General features: G+C 39.8%; 1 protein-coding gene across 6 annotated transcripts in view; it reads left to right on the plus strand.

Moving 5' to 3' along the window:
- The first annotated feature begins 3,256 nt into the window (after nt 1-3,256).
- Armc3 (armadillo repeat containing 3) overlaps nt 3,257-23,464 on the plus strand; it is a 111,379-nt gene continuing 91,171 nt past the window's right edge. For 4 of the 6 annotated variants that reach the window (NM_001271563.1, NM_001271565.1, NM_001081083.2 and 1 more), the window contains exons 1-2: nt 3,510-3,749; nt 6,159-6,207. In NM_001271563.1, the coding sequence (NP_001258492.1) occupies nt 6,160-6,207 (48 nt within the window). In that variant the 5' untranslated portion in view covers nt 3,510-3,749; nt 6,159. Of the gene's footprint in view, nt 3,750-6,158; nt 6,208-23,464 lie in introns of all 6 variants that reach the window. The other 2 variants (XR_001783178.1, XM_006497537.1) reach the window with 1 other exon arrangement.

Raw genomic sequence — 23,464 nt, forward strand, 5'->3', positions numbered from 1 at the left:
TGCACAGACATGCCAGCAACCATCCTACATATAAATAGGAATAAAATCCTTTTTGTTTTTTAAGTAACAAAGAAATGTTTTTAGAGGAACCTAAAATGTATGAATAGAACTCTATCTACCTTTAAAACATCTAGCCTTTGAAAGGTAGATTTAAGAAATGAGAGATATGGCAGTCTCTAGATGGACCATCCTTTTGTCTCAGCTCCAAACTTTGTCTCTGTAACTCCTTCCATGGGTGATTGTTTCCAATTCTAAGAATGAGCAAAGTGTCCATATCCAGGGATCCATCCCATAATTAGCCTCCAAGCGATGACACCATTGCATACACTAGCAAGCCTTTGTTGCAAGGACGGTGATATAGCTGTCCCTTGTGAGACTAGGCTGGGGCCTAGCAAACACAGAAGTGGATGCTCACAGTCAACTATTGGATGGATCACAGGGCCCCCAATGGAGGAGCTAGAGAAAGTATCCAAGGAGCTAAAGAGATCTGCAACCCTATCGGAGGAACAACATTATGAACTAACCAGTACCCCAGAGCTCTTGACTCTAGCTGCATATGTATCAAAAGATGACCTAGTTGGCCATCACTGGAAAGAGAGGTCCATTGGTCAGGCAAACGTTATATGCCCCACAGTACAGGGGAATGCCAGGGCCAAAAAATGGGAATGGGTGGGTAGGGGAGTTGGGGGGGGGAGACTTTTGGGATAGCATTGGAAATGTAATTGAAGAAAATACGTAATTAAAAAAAAAAGAAATGAGAGATAGAAGGCTGGAGAGATGATTCTGTGGTTAAGAGCACTTCCAGATGCCCCAGGATGGATTCCCACCATTACATAGCAGTTTATAGATGGCTGTAACTCCAGCTCCAGAGGATCTGATGTCTTCTGGACTCATCAGGCCCTGCACACACATGGTGCATAGACATACAAGCAGGCAAAACACCTATGCACCGAAAAAATTAAAATTTAAAAAGGACATGAGAAGAATAGACCATATATTGGTGAGAAATATTTCTAAATCACATTTATGATAAATTACTGATATATAAAACAATTCTTACAACTTAGAAAGACAACTCACTTATAAAAGTAGAAAAACATATTTAAGCTGATATTTCACTGAAGAAGACAGAGGAACACAAGAGCATAGGAGATCAACATCACGAGAGAGAAATATAAATTAAAAACCAGTAAAAGAGGGCCAACAAGAGGGCTCATCAGGTAAAAGAGCTGTTGCACAAGCCTGAAGACCTGAGTTCAATCTTCAGAACCCACGTGGGAAAGGAGAGAACTGACTCCCACATACTGTCCCTTTGGTGTCCCACAAGAACACCATAGCACATATTCCATCTCCTCACAAAATGAAGAAATGAAACTAAATAAAACCTAGAAGAGATAGCACATTCACCCTCTGGAATGACTGCGAATGCAAGGACTTTACAGTATCAAGTCCTGTAGAGTGTACTTCCCAACTGGAGTTCTCCCCTATTTACAGTTGCATTGTCGGTGTGGAAAGCAACTAGCAGGTTCTCATGACACTAACCACACCCTTGCCTCAAAAACTAGAAGTGGAATTCTACTCCTGATATTTTCCCAGGGAGAAGGAAACATGTACTCCCTAAACCAATGTCTGAATGGTCAGAGAAGATGGATTTATACCATCCACAAATTAGAATGTGCTTGGATCAACATCAGCAGCTGTCTGTGCAGCTCAGTAAGGAAGAGAACCAGGGACAAGTCTCAGGGACATGAATGGCAGATTAAAGGGGCCAGGCAGAAAAGGCTGCATGCTGTTTGGTTTCATTTACAAGACATTCCAGAAAATGCAAGATTATAGAGAAAGAAGAGAGAGCAGTGGCTCAAGGAAAGTAGGGGAGAGAGGCTTGATGTCAAAGAAAGATGAAGGACACTTGGGATGACAGAAATGTCCTATGTTCATGGTGGCAGTTGTCCCCACAACTTTAAACCCTGGTCAAAGCTCACCAACTGTGTGTTTTAAATAAACATGAATCCCTCCCCCAAAAACCTGAATACAAGACATATTGAGTCAAGAAAAGTCTATACAAAGATCAAAACACTGATTTAAATTATTTCATAAAAAAATCTCTTTATGACTTGTAATATTGTATTTTTAAGACATGTGTATGATGTACTAGCGCAGGACATGCCTATAAAAGTCAAACCGATCTCACTACACGTCTGTCTTTGCCATTTACTAGAAAAGTGACTTTATGCCAACTACTTAGCTCATACCTCATAAAATTAGGGTGGGGCTTATATGACTCGCGTTAAAAGCTCATAACTCTCTGGCTTAGAATAAGTGTTCACCAAATGTCCATTTAGAAATGGCCTAGGTGGGAGAGCATGCATACTAGTACACAGTCAAACATACACCCACACGCACACATGCGCACACACAGTTTATAATGTCATAGGAAAACACTGGGACTAGCACACATGTAAGTTAGAGCAATGGTATAAAATAAGGAATGCTTTGTGGGCCTGGAGGAGCGAGACTTTCTGGAGGAAATCTTGACGATAGATATGAAAAATGAGCAATGGTTTTTGGACCAATTAAGGGAGTAAAGGGCAGAAAATGTCACTGTGTACTTGAGAAATTATTATATTTATATACATATAGGGGGCTGGAAAAAGGAAGATAATGAATTGCGTTAGTTAAGATATTAGTCAAAGTTTAACCAAAATATAGAAATCACGTGATATATTTGCCCACAAATACTTTGATAGAAATAGTTGTTAAACATGTAAAAATCTGCTTGTTAGGTGATTAAGATGGCAGGAAGAGGAAAGTCACAACTGTGAACAACAGAAGTTGGAAAGGTCACAACTGTGAGATGCATCCGGCCCTGTTAGGGCCGAGAGAACAGAGAGCAGGTGGGACAGGAGTCTGCAAAGTGTAAGGGGTGGAGAGATGGACCCCTAAAGGAAACTGACGGGCTCTTTCTGGTGACTGCACCAGCCCAGCTTGATAAGTAGAAATGAAGGAAGAGTCGGCCTGGAAGATAAACAGTGCCCAGGAGAGCACAGCTGGGAAAGGAAATGGGGATTTGGAATGAGAAGCTGGGGGAGGGGGTGAGGTAGAAGAGACTGGAAATAAGGCAGCGGGGGGTGGGGGGTGGCATCAAACAGGCAAACAGTTTGGGGACAATGCCTTTTCCTAAGAAAATTACAAACATTCGAGCAATAGAGGGACAAGACCAGAACAATTATTTCCGGGGGACTGGGAAGGGGGAAGGGGGAGAGGGATGGGGCGGTGTACATCTATGGTGTAGAGGAAAAACCGGGAGGAGAAACTAGAGTCATTAGCTGCGATGACCTGGAATGTGGTGGCAGTAAGAACATGAGAAAGATCTAGTAAGGGAAGGAGCCAATTAACTGATGGCTTCTTTACTGAGAGGATGGCTAGGGGGCAGAGGGCGAGAGAGCAAACAGGATCGTCTTTATTTGGGCCGTTGGAAAGAATATCTGAAGACGAGGAAGGGAGGGAGAGGAGGAGATTTTGAGCCTTGTTAGACTTGCCATGGCACGATTGTGGTTCCTGCAGGATTGATTGATCGATCACTTTGGAGCTGGACAAAGGGAGCCTTGGGGCTAAGAACTAATTCCGGGCAGAGCACGCATGCGCAGCCCAGCGTCGCCTAGCAACAAACATCAACACAGACCCTCAGAGGCCAGTGGAGTTTGCCACATGTACAGAGCCACTGCTTCTTGAGACTTGACTCCGCGCAGGTAAACGACAGGCACGGATGCACACCTGTCCCGAGGGTTGGAGAGGCCAAGGACTAGAAGACAGGGCAAACTGTAGCGTTCAGTGCACAGGTGGGGACCGTTGGGACAAAGGAACAGTACACCAGACAAACTGTCCCAGACCTGCACCCGCAGTTACGAGGTCACTTAACGGAGCAAACCTGGAGCTCTAAGAGCGATTTGAGGAGCTAAGATCCAGTCACTTGACTGTAAGCGATTCTTGAAGTAGGACCTTACCTGCTTCAGCCCTCCACTGCGGCTTTAGTTCTGCTTAAAGGCAGCTTCTGCCTTAGCGACTACCTAAAGCTCAGAGACTGAGAGGGCTGCAGGAGAGAATGGGGAAACAAATAACAAATAGGGCAAATGTGGCTATGAAACGTATTCATTTAAGCCACACCCATTGTCATAATCAGTACAATGAACCTGGTACCTATTCATCCCGCTATCTTTTAGCTGTTTCCAAAAAAAAAAAAAAAGGTAGGTGGGTGAATTTTGTGTATATCCAAAGACGTTCGTTGCAGCCTTGGCCATAATTCCAGAAAACTGGAAATGGATGCTAGATGAGTAATGAACTTGAAAAAACATTATTTAAATGATATGCTGACCAATGGAGAATAAATGGAAATGGAAAGGTTTTGAACTTGCCCTTTAATAATTTCTTAGGAAAATGGTCCCAGGTAAGGAAATTGACAATCGGCAATACAATTTAGGCAAGATGGTAAAACAAAAACAAAAACAAAAACAAAACAAACAAAAACCAAAACAACAACAACAAAAACAAAAACCCACTTATCTTTGGTAAATTTTACTTTGTTCATTGTGTCTATGGCAAATTGCTCCCACTTATACCAGAGGATTACATCTAAGCCCCTGAACAGCCATCCTACACCCAATATAGTGGTAAAATCCAGCCGCCTCTAACTTTGGAGCATTGCCCAGGACCCATCCATGTTTGCAATGCTGTGTGTATTTATTCTCTGCACTGTTCATTATTCAACTGTTCAAAACATCATCCAGGAATAGAAGACATTAGTCTGAGGACAACTGAGATAACTCCACATAGTTTTGTGTGGGTGTAACTTGTCTCCTGAATGTCCTTTAGCAGGAATTGTTATAAATCAGTTGCTGGTATGTCTTTCAATAGCTTATGAACTTATTTTGACCTATGAACTTACCCCTGTGCCTACGATAGCTTCTCGCTGTTCTGGAATAGTTCCTGTGTGTCTTCCTGAATGAAACAAGCTCAAAACCAAGGGCCTATGTACTTTTCAAGTATGTATGAGTATTTGAAATTTTAGAAGAAATGTTGGTGCTAATATATAAAAAGAAAATTGGAAATTGGTATTTTAATGTTTTACTAATGGTACATTTCCATACATTTTAAGATAGTTTTCTCATTTTGTAAGAATTTTCATGTATCCACTAGTTGCTGAGTGAATTCTAAAGCAATCCTGATGAAAAATTTGGGAACTAGAGAGATGGGTGAGTGATTAAGAGGACTTTGTTTGGTTCCCATCACCCACATTGCAGCTCACAAGTTTATAACTTCAGTTTCAGGGGTCCAACACCCTTTTCTAGCCTCCTCAGGCACCCAGCATGCACATGGTACACATATATGAAGGCAAAACACAGTATACATAAAATGAATACATCTAAATATTATTTATACAGACATATTTAGTGGAGGCTATGGGTGTTTTGTTTTTAACATTTAAGTATAGTGTATAAGGCATAAGGTAGCCCAGTATAGAGTAAGCCTGACTAGTTCCTCACAGACCTTAGGGCTCAAAGGCTTGAAGTCAGTCGCATGGAATAGATGCCTTTTAGAAGTGTTTGAGTTATTTGGCCTTTGAATGTGTACATCGCATTCTGCCCAGTGTCTATAAAACCAGATATTGCTTTTGAGCTCTGACAAGCAATTTGAACTATTCCTGACTCTGAAGGCCCTATCCTATCCCATCCTAAGGTTTCTCATCGGTCTCTGGTAACTTACTCTTCTTTTCACCAAAGCGTTATTCACAGGAAAATAGAGCTAATGATTTTCATAATACTGAATTCATATCATGGGCTAGATACCGCAAGTGCACAACATATTTGCATAAAACAAACAAACAAACCCACAGAGTTGGTGAGTTGTGCTGTGATTTTTCTTGTTTAATAACACCAGTGTTCAGCAATCTTACCAAAAAGTTCCTTGAAAATCAATGTTTCCAACAGGGACGTCCATAATATTTTGTGCATATGCTGTAATTCCAACATCAACTGCATGCTTTAGTTGGTAAAATGTGAAGAAGAAATGACGCTCCTCCTGAGAACATAGATAACTGAGATCATGGAAGATGTACCAATTTATGATGTACAGATCATATTTTTGCTTCTTTTTTTTTCTAGGATGGGTAAAAAGATAAAGAAGGAAGTTGAACCTCCCCCTAAGGATGTGGTAAGTTTCTGGTGCAAATACCAGCAACACATTAACCACTAGTTTTAAAAATACATTGTTCCAACAGTTTGCCATGTCCCACAGTATACATGAGTGCAGCGTGGCAGACGTCCAAAGTCTGACTAATGATATTAGTCAGAGAAACCTAACAGTATGTAAACAAGCATTTATAACATTGTCATTACATAATTAGCACAATTAGACAGCAATTACTAAATCTTCTAGTATGTAGATAGCATGTTTACAGTCTAGTTAATGGATACATAGTTTCATTGTGTTCTTTTAAATACTGCAAATTTCTATTCGCTGGTTGATATGAATTAGCCATGGAATTTTCAAAAATAATGAAAAGTTATGCTACAGCTCGTCTATATTGTGTATGGTATTTCCTGAGAGTCTTGGACATGAGATCTCCTGTATTGTATTTTCCAATAGGAAAATAATCTGGGGTCACCAACTCCTTATCTTTCAAATACTGAACATAAACACAGCCTCTTACTGCATGCTCCTTTGCTCCTAAATGCATGGTTTATCAGTTGACTTTAATCAATTACTGAAAGACTGTATTACAGTGGAAAACAATTGTTGATGATTCTGACTTTGAAGTCTCATTTCAAAACACACATTTGGTGAGTTTGTCTTCAAAGAGAATACATATAGAAATGAGATATTTCCAAATTTGCAGAAATCAGAAAGTACTGCAGAAAATTAACTTCCTGATTGGAGTGTTACAGTCAAGGTCAGAAGCTTTATCTCATCATGGTTCCTGGTGAACTGTATTAATCACTTTGACCATGTTGCCAAATTTGGCCAAACTATTTCAGATTTCTTTATCTTTAAAATAAGAATATCACTTACCAACTCTTTTGGATTGCAATATTATTAAGTCAAAATAAATTACATGACATTCTCAGTGTTTGACATAGATTCAGTAAATATCTGTTAGTGCAAGACTCTTCTCTTCCCACACCACATGTGACTACCAATGTATTTGATATGTTATGTACAGTTATGGAAAAAGCTATAGAAGTTTCTGTCTGCCTTAATCCAGAAAACCTCAGCAAAGGCAGTCAGTGTGAGTTTGTGAAGGAGTTCCCTCATTTTTCTAATTCTGGCTGTTTTCTTTGGACGTACTCTAGCATGTGGCAGACCCTCTTAACTCTTTGGATCATAAGGCTCTTCTTACCCCCATATATCACTGCTGGTACCTTTAAGGAAATTTATGGACACAATACTTAGCAATGATATAATTAAAATCAGAATTAAAAGACTAACAATCAATAGAGGTATCTGTTTGGCACAATTCCTACAATGTTAATAAACAATGGGTCAGTCTAATATATGTCCTACAATGTTATAATGTCTGGCTGATACTGTGAGCCAAGTTTTGTAGATATATGGAGGACCTAAGAAATGCAGCCCAGGGTTAAAATCATATGCATTTAGGATTTCTTTCTCAGTTCACACTAAGTTTGAAGTCCACTGAAGACACAAAAGACATTTACCAATGGTCCTTGTCTATTACCATTTTCCCTGGGACTTCATGCCAATAAAACTGTCTGCATTAAGAGACCCAATCCACCCTTTCAGTCGGCCAGCACCGGGTCACCTAGGGCGCGGAGTCAGCAGGCACCGCCAAGTTCCCCAGAGCACTCTCCACGGGATCTTAGGACCTCTGGTGAGTGGAAAACAACTTCTGCCAGGAGGCAGGTTCCAATGCCAGATATCTGGGCACCTTCACTGCAAGAGGAAAGCTTGCCTGCAGAGAGTGCTCTGACCACTGAAAATCAGGAGAGAGCTAGTCTCCCAGGTCTGCTGATAGAGACTAACAGAATCACAAGAGGAACAAGCTCTAACCAGAGACAACTGTAACAACTGACTCCAGAGATTACCAGATGGCAAGAGGCAAACATAAGAATCTTACTAACAGAAGCCAAGACCACTCACCATAATCAGAACGCAGCACTCCCACCTCACCCAGTCCTGGGCACCCCAACACACCCGAAAAGCTAGACCTGGATTTAAAAGTGTATCTTATGATGATGGTAGAGGACATCAAGAAGGACTTTAAGAACTCACTTAAAGAAATACAGGAGAACACTGCCAAAGAGTTATAAGTCGTTAAAGAAAAACACGAAAACACAACCAAACAGGTAGAAGTCCTTAAAGAAAAACAGGAAAACACATTCAAACAGGTGATGGAAATGAATAAAATCATACTAGACCTAAAAAGCAAAGTAGACACAATAAAGAAAACCCAAAATGAGGCAACGCTAGAGATAGAAACCCTAGGAAAGAAATCTGGAACAATAGATGCAAGCATCAGCAACATAATACAAGAGATGGAAGAGGGAATCTCAGGTGCAGAAGATTCCATGGAGAACACTGGCACAACAATCAAAGAAAATGCAAAAAGCAAAAAGATCCTAACTCAAAACATCCAGGAAATTCAGAACACAATTAGAAAACCAAACCTATGGATAATAGGAGTAGATGAGAATGAAGATTTTCAACTTAAAGGGCCAGCAAATATCTTCAACAAAATTATAGAAGAAAACTTCCCAAACTTAAAGAAAGAGACGCCCATGAACATACAAGAAGCCTACAGATCTCCAAATAGACTGGACCAGAAAAGAAAATCCTCCCGACATATAATAATCTGAACAACAAATGCACTAAATAAAGATAGAATATAAAAAGCAGTAAGGGAAAAAGGTCAAGTAATATATAAAGGCAGGCCTATCAGAATTACACCAGGCTTTAATACAGAGACTATGAAAGCCAGAAGATTCTGGACAGATGTTATAAGGAAACTAAGAGAACACAAATGACAGCCCAAGCTACTATACAGGCCAAACTCTCAATTACCATAGATGGAGAAAACAAAGTATTCCACAACAAAACCAAATTCACACATTATCTTTCCACGAATCCAGCCCTTCAAAGGATAGTAACATTAAAAAAAAAAAAAAAATACAAGGACGGAAACCACACCCTAGAAAAAAAGAGAAAGTAATCCTTCAACAAACTTAAAAGAAGACATTCACAAGAACAGAATGCCAACTCTAACAACAAAAATAATAGGAAGCAACAATTACTTTTCCTTAATATCTATTAATATCAATGGACTCAATTACCCATTAAAAAGATATAGACTAACAGACTGGCTACACAAACAGGACCCAACATTTTGCTGCTTACAAGAAACCCATCTCAGGGAAAAAGACAGACACTACCTCAGAATGAAAGGCTGGAAAACAAATTTCCAAGCAAATGGACTGAAGAAACAAACTGGAGTAGCCATTCTAATATCGAATAAAATTGAATTCCAATACAAAATTATCAAAAAAGACAAGGAGGGACACTTCATACTCATCAAAGGTAAAATCCTCCAAGAGGAACTATCAATTCTGAATATCTGTGCTCCAAATGCAAGGGCAGCCACATTCATTAAAGAGACTTTAGTAAAGCTCAAGGCACACATTGCACCTCACACAATAATAGTGGGAGACTTCAACACACCACTTTCATCAATAGACAGATCATGGAAAGAGAACCTAAACAGGGAAACAGTGAAACTAACAGAAGTTAAGAAACAAATGGATTTAACAGATATCTACAGAACATTTTATCCTAAAACAAAAGGATATACCTTCTTCTCAGCACCTCATGGTACCTTCTCCAAAATTGACCATATAATTGGTCACAAAACAGGCCTCAACAGATACAAAAATATTGAAATTGTCCCATGCATCCTATCAGATCACCATGGACTAAGGCTGATCTTCAATAACAACATAAATAAGAGAAAGCCACCATTCACGTGGAAACTGAACAACACTCTTCTCAATGATAACTTGGTCAAGGAAGGAATAAAGAAAGAAATTAAAGACTTTTTAAGGTTTAATGAAAATGAAGCCACAACATACCCAAACTTATGGGACACAATGAAAGCATTTCTAAGAGGGAAACTCATAGCTCTGAGTGCCTCCAAAAAGAAACTAGAGAGAGCACACACTAGCAACTTGACAACAGACCTAAAAGCTCTAGAACAAAAGGAAGCAAATTCACCCAAGAGGAGTAGACGGCAGGAAATAATCAAACTCAGGGGTGAAATCAACCAAGTGGAAACAAGAAGAACTATTCAAAGAATCAACCAAATGAGGAGCTGGTTCTTTGAGAAACTCAACAGGATAGATAAACCCTTAGCCAGACTCATTAGAGGGCACAGGGACAGCATCCTAATTAACAAAATAAGAAATGAAAAGGGAGATATAACAACAGATCCTGAAGAAATCCAAAACACATCAGATCCTTCTAAAAAGGCTATACTCAACAAAACTGGAAAACCTGGATGAAATGAACAAATTTCTAGACAGATGCCAGGTACCAAAGTTAAACCAGGATCAGTTTAATGATCTAAACAGTCCTATATCAACTTAAGAAATAGAAGCAGTCATTAATAGTCTCCCAACCAAATAAAGCCCAGGTCCAGAAGGGTTTTGTGCAGAGTTCCATCAGACCTTCAAAGAAGATCTTATTCCAGTTCTGAACAAACTATTACACAAAATAGAAGCAGAAGGTACCTTACTCAATTCATTCTATGAAGCCACAATTACTCTGATACCTAAACCACAGAAAGACCCAACAAAGATAGCGAACTTCAGACCAATTTCCCTTATGAATATCGATGCAAAAATACACAATAAAATTCTCCCTAAATGAATCCAAGAACACATCAAAACAATCATCCATCCTGAACAAGTACGTTTCATTCCAGGGGTGCAGGGATGGTTTAATATACGGAAATCTATCAACGTAATCCAGTATATAAACAAACTCAAAGAGAAAAAACAAGTGATCATCTCCTTAGATGCAGAGAAAGCATTTGACAAAGTCCAAAACCCACTCATGATAAAAGTATTGGAAAGATCAGGAATTCAAGGCCCATACCTAAACATGATAAAAGCAATCTACAGCAAACCAGTAGCCAACATCAAAGTAAATGGTGAGAAGCTGATAGCAATCCCACTAAAATCAGGGACTAGTCAGGGCTGTGCACTTTCTCCGTACCTATTCAACATTGCACTTGAAGTCCTAGCCAGAGCAATTCGACAACAAAAGGAGATCAAGGGGATACAACTGGAAAGGAAGAAGTCAAAATATCCCTTTTTGGAGATGATATGATAGTATATATAAGTGATCCTAAAAATTCCACCAGAGAACTCCTAAACCTGATAAACAGCTTTGGTGAAGTAGCTGGATATAAAATTAACTCAAACAAGTCAATGGCCTTTCTCTACACAAAGAATAAACAGGCTGAAAAAGAAATTAGGGAAACAAAACCCTTCTCAATAGTCACAAATAATATAAAATACCTTGGCATGACTCTAAGGAAGTGAAAGATCTGTATGAAAAGAACTTCAAGCCTCTGAAGAAAGAAATTAAAGAAGATCTCAGAAGATGGAAAGATCTCCCATGCTCATGGATTGGCAGGACCAATATAGTAAAAATGGCTATCTTGTGAAAAGGAATCTACAGATTTAATGTAATCCCCATCAAAATTCCAACTCAATTCTTCAACGAATTAGAAAGAGCAATCTGCAAATTCATCTGGAATAACAAAAAACCTAGGATAGCAAAAACTCTTCTCAAGGATAAAAGAACCTCTGGTGGAATCACCATGCCTGACCTAAAGCTGTACTACAGAGCAATCGTGATAATAACTGCATGGTACTGGTATAGGGACAGACAAGTAGACCAATGGAATAGAATTGAAGACCCAGAAATGAACCCACACACCTATGGTCACTTGATTTTTGACAAGGGAGCTAAAACCATCCAGTGGAAAATAGACAGTATTTTCTAATAATGGTGCTGGCACTACTGGTAGTTAACATGGAGACGAATGAGAATTGATCCATTCTTATCTCCTTGTACTAAGGTCAAATCTAAGTGGATCAAGGAACTCCACATAAAACCAGAGACAGTGACACTTATAGAGGAGAAAGTAGGAAAAATCCTCAAAGATATGGGCACAGGGGAAAAATTCCTAAATAGAACAGCAATGGCTTGTGCTGTTAGATTGAGAATTGACAAATGGGACCTCATAAAATTGCAAAGCTTCTGTAAGGCAAAGGACACCGTCAATAAGAAAAAAAGGCCACCAACAGACTGTGAAAGGATCTTTACCTATCCTAAATCAGATAGGGGACGAATATCTAATATATATAAAGAACTCAAGATCCCAAATCTAAAGAAAGAGATGCCCATGAACATACAAGAAGCCTACAGAACTCCAAATAGACTGGACCAGAAAAGAAATTCCTCCCGACACATAATAATCAGAACAAAAAATGCACTAAATAAAGATAGAATACTAAAAGCAGTAAGGGAAAAAGGTCAAGTAACATATAAAGGCAAGCCTATCAGAATTACACCAGATTTTTCACCAGAGACTATGAAAGCCAGAAGAGCCTGGACAGATGTTATACAGACACTAAGAGAACACAAATTCCAGCCCAGGCTACTATACCCAGCCAAACTCTCAATTACCATAGATGGAGAAACCAAATTATTCCACGACAAAACCAAATTCACACATTATCTCTCCACGAATCCAGCCCTTCAAAGGATAATAACAGAAAAAAACCAATACAAGAATGGGAACCATGCCCTAGAAAAAACAAGAAGGTAATCCCTCAACAAACCTAAAAGAAGACAGCCACAAGAACAGAATGACAACTTTAGCAACAAAAATGATAGGAAGCAACAATTACTTTTCCTTAATATCTCTTAATATCAACGGACTCAACTCCCCGATAAAAAGACATAGACTTACAAACTGGCTACACAAACAAGACCCAACATTTTGCTGCTTACAGGAAACTCATCTCAGAGAAAAAGATAGACACTACCTCAGAATGAAAGGCTGGAAAACAATTTTCCAAGCAAATGGTATGAAGAAACAAGCTGGAGTAGCCATCCTAATATCTGATAAGATTGACTTCCAACCCAAAGTCATCAAAAAAGACAAGGAGGGACACTTCATTCTCATCAAAGGTAAAATCCTCCAAGAGGAACTCTCAATTCTGAATATCTATGCTCCAAATACAAGGGCAGCCACATTCATAAAAGAAACTTTAGTAAAGCTCAAAGCACACATTGCACCTCACACAATAATAGTGGGAGACTTCAACACACAACTTTCACCAATGGACAGATCATGGAAACAGAAACTAAACAGGAACACAGTGAAACTAACAGAAGTGATGAAACAAATGGACTTAACTTAACTACAGAACATTTTATCCTAAAACAAAAGGATATACCTTCTTCTCAGCACCCCATGGTACCTTCTCCAAAATCGACCACATAATTGGTCACAAAACAGGCCTCAACAGATACAAAAATATAGAAATTGTCCCATGCATCCTATCAGATCACCATGGACTAAGGCTGATCTTAAATAACAAAGTAAATAATAGAAAGCCACCATTCACGTGGAAACTGAACAACACTCTTCTCAATGATAACTTGGTCAAGGAAGGAATAAAGAAAGAAATTAAAGACTTTTTGGAGTTTAATGAAAATGAGGCCACAACATACCCAAACTTATGGAACATAATGAAAGCATTCCTAAGAGGAAAACTCATAGCTCTGAGTGCCTCCAAAAAGAAGCTAGAGACAGCACACATTAGCAGCTTGACAACAGACCTAAAAGCTCTAGAACAAAAGGAAGCAAATTCACCCAAGAGGAGCAGAAGGCAGGAAATAATCAAACTCAGGGGTGAAATCAACCAAGTGGAAACGAGAAGAACTATTCAAAGAATCAACCAATCAAGGAGCTGGTTCTTTGAGAAAATCAACAAGATAGATAAACATAGATAAACCCTTAGCCAGACTCACTAGAGGGCACAGGGAAAGCATCCTAATTAACAAAATCAGAAATGAAAAGGGAAACATAACAACAGATCCTAAAGAAATCCAAAACACCATCAGATCCTTCTACAAAAGGCTATACTCAACAAAACTGGAAAACCTGGACGAAATGGACAAGTTTCTAGACAGATACAAGGTACCAAAGCTAAATCAAGATCAGGTTAATGATCTAAACAATCCTATATCCCCTAAAGAAATAGAAGCAGTCATTAATAGTCTCCCAACCAAAAAAAGCCCAGGACCAGATGGGTTTAGTGCAGAGTTCTATCAGACCTTCAAAGAAGATCTAATCTCAGTTCTTCACAAACTATTCCACAGAATAGAAACAGAAGGTACTCTACCCAGCTCATTCCATGAAGCCACAATTACTCTGATACCTAAACCACAAAAAGACCCAACAAAGATAGAGAACTTCAGACCAATTTCCCTTATGAATATCGATGCAAAAATCCTCAATAAAATTCTTGCTAACCGAATCCAAGAACACATCAAAACAATCATCCATTCTGACCAAGTAGGTTTCATCCCAGGGATGCAGGGATGGTTCAATATTCGGAAATCCATCAACGTAATCCAGTATATAAACAAACTCAAAGAGAAAAAAAACAAGTGATCATCTTTTTAGATGCGGAGAGAGCATTTGACAAAGTCCAACACCCATTCATGATAAAAGTATTGGAAAGATCAGGAATTCAAGGCCCATACTTAAACATGATAAAAACAATCTACAGCAAACCAGTAGCCAACATCAAAGTAAATGGTGAGAAGCTGGAAGCAATACCACTAAAATCAGGGACTAGACAAGGCTGCCCACTCTCGCCCTACCTATTCAACATTGTACTTGAAGTCCTAGCCAGAGCAATTAGACAACAAAAGGAGATCAAGGGGATACAAATTGAAAAGGAAGAAGTCAAAATATCACTTTTTGCAGATGATATGATAGTATATATAAGTGACCCTAAAAATTCCACCAGAGAACTCCTAAGCCTGATAAACAGCTTCAATGAAGTAGCTGGATATAAAATTAACTCAAACAAGTCAATGGCCTTTCTGTACACAAAGGATAACCAGGCTGAGAAAGAAATTAGGGAAACAACACCCTTCTCAATAGTCACAAATAATATAAAATACCTTGGCGTGACTCTAAGGAAGTGAAAGATCTGTATGATAAGAACTTCAAGTCTCTGAAGAAAGAAATTAAAGAAGATCTCAGAAGATGGAAAGATCTCCCATGCTCATGGATTGGCAGGATCAACATTGTAAAAATGGCTATCTTGCCAAAAGCAATCTACAGATTCAATGCAATCCCCATCAAAATTCCAACTCAATTCTTCAACGAATTAGAAAGGGCAATCAGCAGATTCATCTGGAATATCAAAAAACCTGGGATAGCAAAAACTCTTCTCAAGGATAAAAGAAACCTTTGGTGGAATCACCATGCCGGACCTAAAGCTGTACTACAGAGCAATTGTGATAAAAACTGCATGGTACTGGTATAGTGACAGACAAGTAGACCAATGGAACAGAATTGAAGACCCAGAAATGAACCCACACACCTATGGTCACTTGATCTTTGACAAGGGAGCTAAAACCATCCAGTGGAAAAAAGACAGCATTTTCAACAAATGGTGCTGGCACAATTGGTGGTTATCATGTAGAAAAATGCGAATTGATCCTTTCCTATCTCCTTGTACTAAGGTCAAATCTAAGTGGATTAAGGAACTCCACATAAAACCAGAGACGCTGAAACTTATAGAGGAGAAAGTAGGGAAAAGCCTTGAAGATATGGGCACAGGGGAAAAATTCCTGAATAGAACAGCAATGGCTTGTGCTGTAAGATCGAGAATCGATAAATGGGACCTCATAAAATTGCAAAGCTTCTGCAAGGCAAAAGACACCATCAATAAGACAAAAAGGCCACCAACAGATTGGGAAAGGATATTTACCTATTCCAAATCGGATAGGGGACTAATATCCAATATATATAAAGAACTCAAGAAGGTGGACTCCAGAAAATCAAATAACCACATTAAAAAATGGGGCTCAGAGCTGAACAAAGAATTATCACCTGAGGAATACCGAATGGCTGAGAAGCACCTGAAAAAATGTTCAACATCCTTAATCATCAGGGAAATGCAAATCAAAACAACCCTGAGATTCCACTTCACTCCTGTCAGAATGGCTAAGATCAAAAATTCAGGTGACAGCAGATGTTGGCGAGGATGTGGAGAAAGAGGAACACTCCTCCATTGCTGGTGGGATTGCAAGCTTGTACAACCACTCTGTAAATCAGTCTGGCGGTTCCTCAGAAAATTGGACATAGTACTACCGGAGGATCCCGCAATACCTCTCCTGGGCATATATCCAGAAGATGTCCCAACCGGTAAGAAGGACACATGCTCCACTATGTTCATAGCAGCCTTATTTATAATAGCCAGATGCTGGAAAGAACCCAGATGCCCCTCAACAGAGAAATGGATACAGAAAATGTGGTACATTTACACAGTGGAATACTACTCAGCTATTAAAAAAATGAATTTATGAAATTCCTAGGCAAATGGATGGACGTGGAAGGCATCATCCTGAGTCAGGTAACCCAAACACAAAGGAACTCGTACAATATGTACTCACTGATAAGTGGTTATTAGCCCAGAAACTTAGGATACCCAAGATATAAGATACAATTTGCTAAACACATGAAATTCAAGAAGAACGAAGACCAAAGTGTGGACACTTTGCCCCTTCTTAGAAATGGGAACAAACCACCCATTAAAGGAGTTACAGAGACAAAATTTGGAGCTGTGACGAAAGGATGGACCATCTAGTGATTGCCATATGCAGGGATCCATCCCATAATCAGCTCCCAAACGCTGACACCATTGCATACACTACCAAGATTTTGCTGAAAGGACCCAGATATAGCTGTCTCTTGTGAGACTATGCCGGGGCCTAGCAAACACAGATGTGGATGATCACAGTCAGCTATTGGATGGGTCACATGGCCTCCAATGGAGGAGCTAGAGAAATTACTCAAGGAGCTAAAGGGAACTGCAGCCCTATAGGTGGAACAACATTATGAACTAACCAATACCCCCAGCTCTTGACTCTAGCTGCATATGTATCAAAAGATGGCCTAGTCGGCCATCACTGCAAAGAGAGGCCCATTGGACTTGCAAACTGTATATGCCCCAGTACAGGGGAACCCCAGGGCCAAAATGGGGGAGTGGGTGGGTAGTGGATTGGGGGGGTGGGTATGGCGGACTTTTGGGATAGCATTGAAAATGTAAACGAGGAAAATACCTAATAAAAATAAAATTAAATAAAAAAAAAAGAAATCAAGAAGGTAGACTCCAGAAAATCATATAACCCCATTAAAAAATGGGGCTCAGAGCTAAACAAAGCATTCTCACCTGAGGGATACTGAATGGCTAAGAAGCACCTAAACAAATGTTCAGCATCCTTAATCATCAGGGAAATGCAAATCAAAACAGCCCTGAGATTCAATCTCACACCAGTCAGAATGGCTGAGATTAAAAATTCAGGTATCAGTAGATGCTGGAAAGGATGTGGAGAAAGAGGAACACTCCTCCATTGCTGGTGGGATTGCAAGCTTGTACAACCACTCTGGAAATCAGTCTGGCAGTTCCTCAGAAAATTGGACATAGTACTACAGGAAGATCCAGCAATGCCTCTCCTGGGCATATATCCAGAAGATGTTCCAACCGGTAAGAAGGACACATGCTCAACTATGTTCATAGCAGACTTATTTGTAATAGCCAGAAGCTGGAAAGAACCCAGATGCCCCTCAACAGAGGAATGGACACAGAATATGTGCTACATTTACACAATGGAGTACTACTCAGCTATCAAAAAGAATGAATTTATGAAATTCCTAGGCAAATGGATTGGCCTGGAGGGCATCATCCTGAGTGAGGTAACCCAATCACAAAAAAACTCTCATGATATCTACTCACTGATAAGTGGATATTAGCCCAGATACTTAGCATACTCAAGATACAAAGCACATGAAACTCAAGAAGAACAAAGAACAAAGTTTGGACACTTTGCCCCTTCTTAGAATTGGGAACAAAACACCCATGGAAGGAGTTGCAGAGACAAAATTTGGAACTGAGACAAAAGGATGGACCATCTAGAGACTACCATATCCAAGGATCCATCCCATCATCAGCCGCCAAACGCAGACACCATTGCATACACTAGCAAGATTTTACTGAAAGGACCCTGATATAGCTGTCTCTTGAAAGACTATGCAGGGGCCTAGCAAACACAGAAGTGGATGCTCACAGTCAGCTATTGGATGGATCACAGGGCCCCCAATGGAGGAGCTAGAGAAAGTATCCAAGGAGCTAAAGGGATCTGCAACCCTATAGGTGGAACAACAATATGAACTAACCAGTACCCCCTGGAGCTCATGTCTCTAGCTGCCTATGTATCAGAAGATGGCCTAGCCGGCCATCTGTGGAAAGAGAGGCCCATTGGTCGCGAAAACTTTATATGCCTCAGTACAGGGGAATGCCAGGGCCAAGAAGTGGGAGTGTGTGGGGAGGGGAGTGGGGAGAGGGGGGACTTTTGGGATAGCATTGGAAATGTAAATGAGGATAATACCTAATAAAAAAATTAAAAAAAAAAACAAAAGGAAAAAAAATCTAATAAAGAAGTGAATGAACATTGAAGTGAAAAAAAAAAAAAACAAACAAACAAACCCAAAACCAAACCAAACCAACCAAACAAACAAAAAACAACAACAAAAAAAACAACAAAGAGACCCAATCCTCCTAAATGGCTTATTATTTTCACTTATGTGTGTGATTATGGGCTGATTTCAAGGTTTACCTCTTCAAAGCCTATAAAACATTTGCTCTGGAGGCACAAACTCTGCAGCCATTCTCACAGCACCCATATGGGGCTCCATTCAGAGATGCTCTAGCATGCCCAGGATCTTAGGATCAAGGGTAAGTAGGACACAATATCTGTCCCAATAACACCAGGAGTAACTGGGACCAGCAGAATTAAGGGATCCAGGAACCCCCTCCCCGCATCCTCACCCCTGACCAGTGGCTCATGGGTTCCTTCCAATCTTCATAGGTTTACCTTGGGCACAAATTCTGCAGCCAGTCCGACAACACCCAGAACAGGCTCCACTCCCAGGTGCTCTAACATCCCAGGATGCCAGGAGCTTGGTCAAACGGGAGTATCAGGGTCTCAGAGGCAGAATCTCAGGATCAGAGTATCTCAGAATCACAGGATCATAGAGACTGCTGGACTATAAGGAGTCTGACACAGCAAGGATTACAATAAGACAGGCTCCAGTCAGATATCGAGGGCAGGTAGCACTAGAGATATTCAAATGGCAGGAGGCAAGCATAAGAGCATAAGCAATAGAAACCAAGTTTACTTGGCATCATCAGAACCCAATTTTCCCACCATAACAAGTCCTAGATACACCATCACACTGGAAAAGCAAGTGTCGGATCTAAAATCACTTCTCATGATGATGACAGAGGCCTTTAAGAAGAACATAAATAACTCCCTTAAAGAAATACAGGAGAACACGGGTAACAGGTAGAAGTCATTAAAGAAGGAACACAAAATCCCTTAAAGAATTACAGGAAAACACAATCGAAACAAGTGAAGGAAATGAACAAAACCACCCAAGATCTAAAAATGGAAATAGAAACAATAAAGAAATCACAAAGGGAGACAATGCTGGAGTTAGAAAATCTACAAAAGAGATCAAGATTCATAGATGCAAGCATCACTAATGGTATAGAAGATATAGAAGAGAGAATCTCAGGTGCAGAAGATACCATAGAAAACATTGACACAACAGTCAGAGAAAATGCAAAATGAAAAAAGCTCCTAACCCAAAACATCCAGGAAATCCGGGACACAATGAGAAGACCAAACCTAAGAATAGATGGAAAACACCAACACAAGGAGGGAAATTACACCCTAGAAAAAGCAAGAAAGTAATCTTTCAACAAACCTAAAGAAGATAGCCACATGAACAGAATTCCAACTCTAACAACAAAAACAACAGGAAGTAACAACCACTTATTCTTGATAGCTCTTAACATCAATGGACTCAATTCCCCAATAAAAAGACATAAACAGACTAGTTACGTAAGCAGGACCCAACATTTTGCTGCATACAGGAAACACACCTCAGTGACAAAGGCAGACATTACCTCAGAGTAAAAGGCTGGAAAACAATTTCCAAGCAAATGGTCCCAAGAAACAAACTGGAGTAGCCATTCTAATATGGGACAAAATTGACTTTCAACCAAAAGATATCAAAAAAAGATATGGAAGAACACCTCATACTGGTCAAAGGAAAAATCTACCAAGATGACCTCTTAATTCTGAACATCTACACTCCAAATGCAAGGCCACCCACATTCATAAAAGAAACTTTGCTAAAGTTCAAAGCACAAATTGCACCCCACAGAATAATATTGGGAGACTTCAACACCTCACTCTCAGCAATGGACAGATCATGGAAACAAGAAATAAACAGAGCCACAGTGAAACTAACAGAAGTTATGAACCAAATGTATCAAACAGATATCTATAGAACATTTCATCCTAAAGGAAAAGAATATACCTTCTTCTTGGCACCTCATGGTACCTTCTCCTAAATTGACCTCACAAAACAGGCCTCGACAGATACAAGAAGATTGAAATAATCCCATGCACCCTATCAGATCTCTATGGACGAAGACTGGTCTTAAACTCTAACAAAAACAACAGAAGACACACACATACATATGGAAGCTGAACAATGAACAATTCAATAGTACCTTGGTCAAGGAAGAAGTAAAGAAATAAATTAATGGCTTTTTAGAGTTTAATGAAAATGAAGACACATCATACCAACACCGATGGGACACAATGAAAGCAATGGTAAGAGGAAAACTCATAGCTTTAAATGCCTCCAAAAAGAAACTGGAGAGAGGGGTCCCTCGGAGACCAGTCTGTGCAGGCCAGCTCGCAGACTGCAGAAGGTGAGCAAGGAGACTGCAGAAGCAACACTGCTTCTGGAACAGACCCCATTTTGGACTCCACAGGTTCAGACACCTTCCCTGACAGAGGAGAGGTGGCCACCTTGGAGGGCTCTGACTGCCTGAACAGGGGATGGAGCCATCTTGTGTCCCAGGTCCATCAGAGACCAGTCTGCCCAGGTGAGAGTACAAACTGCAGAAGCGACACAGCTTCTGGGACCGGCCCAGTTTCGGACCTTCATCTTCAGCCAGGAGGCAGGTCTGAACGACAGACCTCAGTGCACCTTGCCTGCAGAGAGTACTCTGACCACTGAGACTCGGGAGACTCCCAGGACTGCTGAAAGAGGCTAACAGAATCACAGGAGTAACAAGCTCCAGTCAGAGACAACTCTACCAACTAACTTCAGAGATTACCAGATGGCGAAAGGCAAATTTAGAATCTTACTAACAGAAACCAAGACCACTCACCATCATCAGAACCCAGCACTCCCATCTCAGCCAAACCTGGGTACCCCAACACACCCAAAAAGCTAGACCCGGATTTAAAAGCATATCTTGTGATGATGGTAAAGGACATCAAGAAGGACTTTAATAACTCACTTAAAGAAATAGAGGAGAACACTGCTAAAGAGTTACAAATCTTTAAAGAAAAACAGGAAAACATATCCAAACAGGTGATGGAAATGAACAAAACCATACTAGACCTAAAAAGGGAAGTAGACACAATAAAGAAAACCCAAAGTAAGGCAACGATGGAGATAGAAACCCTAGGAAAGAAATCAGGAACCATAGATGTGAGCATCAGCAACAGAATACAAGAGATGGAAGAGAGAATCTCAGGTGCAGAAGATTCCATAGAGAACATCGGTACACCAATCAGAGAAAATGCAAAATGCAAAATGCAAAAAGATCCTAACTCAAAACATCCACGAAATCCAGGACACAATGAGAAGACCAAACCTACGGATAATAGGAATAGATGAGAATGAAGATTTTCAACTTAAAGAGCCAGCAAATATCTTCAACAAAATTATAGAAGAGAACTTCCCAAGCCTAAAGAAAAAGATGCCCCTGAACATACAGGAAGCTTACAGAACTCCAAAAAGGCTGGACCAGAAAAGAAATTCCTCCCAACACATAGTAACCATAACAACAAATGCACTAAATATAGAATATTAAAAACAGTAAGGGGGAAAGGTCAAGAAACTTATAAAGGCAGGCCTATCAGAGTTACACCAGACTTCTCACAAGAGACTATGAAAGCCAGAAGCTCCTGGACAGATGTTATACAGACACTAAGAGAACACAAATGCCAGCCAGGCTACTATACCCAGCAAAACTCTCAATTACCATAGATGGAGAAACCAAAGTATCCCATGATAAAACCAAATTCACACAATATCTATCCAGGAATCCAGCCCTACAAGGGATAATAAAGGGAAAACATCAATGCAACTACACCCTATAAAAAGGAAGAAAGCAATCCTTCAACAAACCTAAAAGAAGACAGCCACAAGAACAGAATCCCAACCTTAACAACAAAAATAACAGGAAGCAACAATTACTTTTCTTTAATTTCTCTTAACATCAATGGACTCAATTCCCCAATAAAAAGACATAGACTAATAGACTGACAAAACAAACAGGACCCAACATTTTACTGCTTACAGGAAACCCACCTCAGGGAAAAAGACAGACACTACCTCAGAGTGAAAGGCTGGAAAACAATTTTTCAAGCAAATGGTCTGAAGAAACAAACTGGAGTAGCCATTCTAATATCTTATAAAATTGACTTCCAACCCAAAGTTATCAAAAAAAAGACAAGGAGAGGCACTTCATTCTCATCAAAGGTAAAATCTACTAAGATGAACTCTCAATTCTGAATATATAAGCCCCAAATACAAAGGCAGCCACATTCACTAAAGAAACATTAGTAAAGCTCAAAGCACACATTGCACCTCACACAATAAGAGTGGGAGACTTCAACACTCCACTGTCACCAATGGACAGATCCTGGAAACAGAAACTAAACAAAGACACATGGACACTAACCGAAGTTATGAACGAAAGGGATTTAACAGATATCGTCAGAACATTTTATCCTAAAACAAAAGGATATACCTTCTTCTCAGCAACTCATGGAACTTCCTCCAAAATTGACCATATAATCGGTCACAAAAGAGGCCTCAATAGATACAAAAATATTGAAATTATCCCATGCATCCATCAGATCACCACAGACTAAGGCTGATCTTCAATAACAGCATAAATAATACAAAGCCAGTATTCACGTG

This window comes from Mus musculus, chromosome 2 (genome assembly GCF_000001635.26).
Source record: "Mus musculus strain C57BL/6J chromosome 2, GRCm38.p6 C57BL/6J".
NCBI classification, from domain to species: domain Eukaryota; kingdom Metazoa; phylum Chordata; class Mammalia; order Rodentia; family Muridae; genus Mus; species Mus musculus.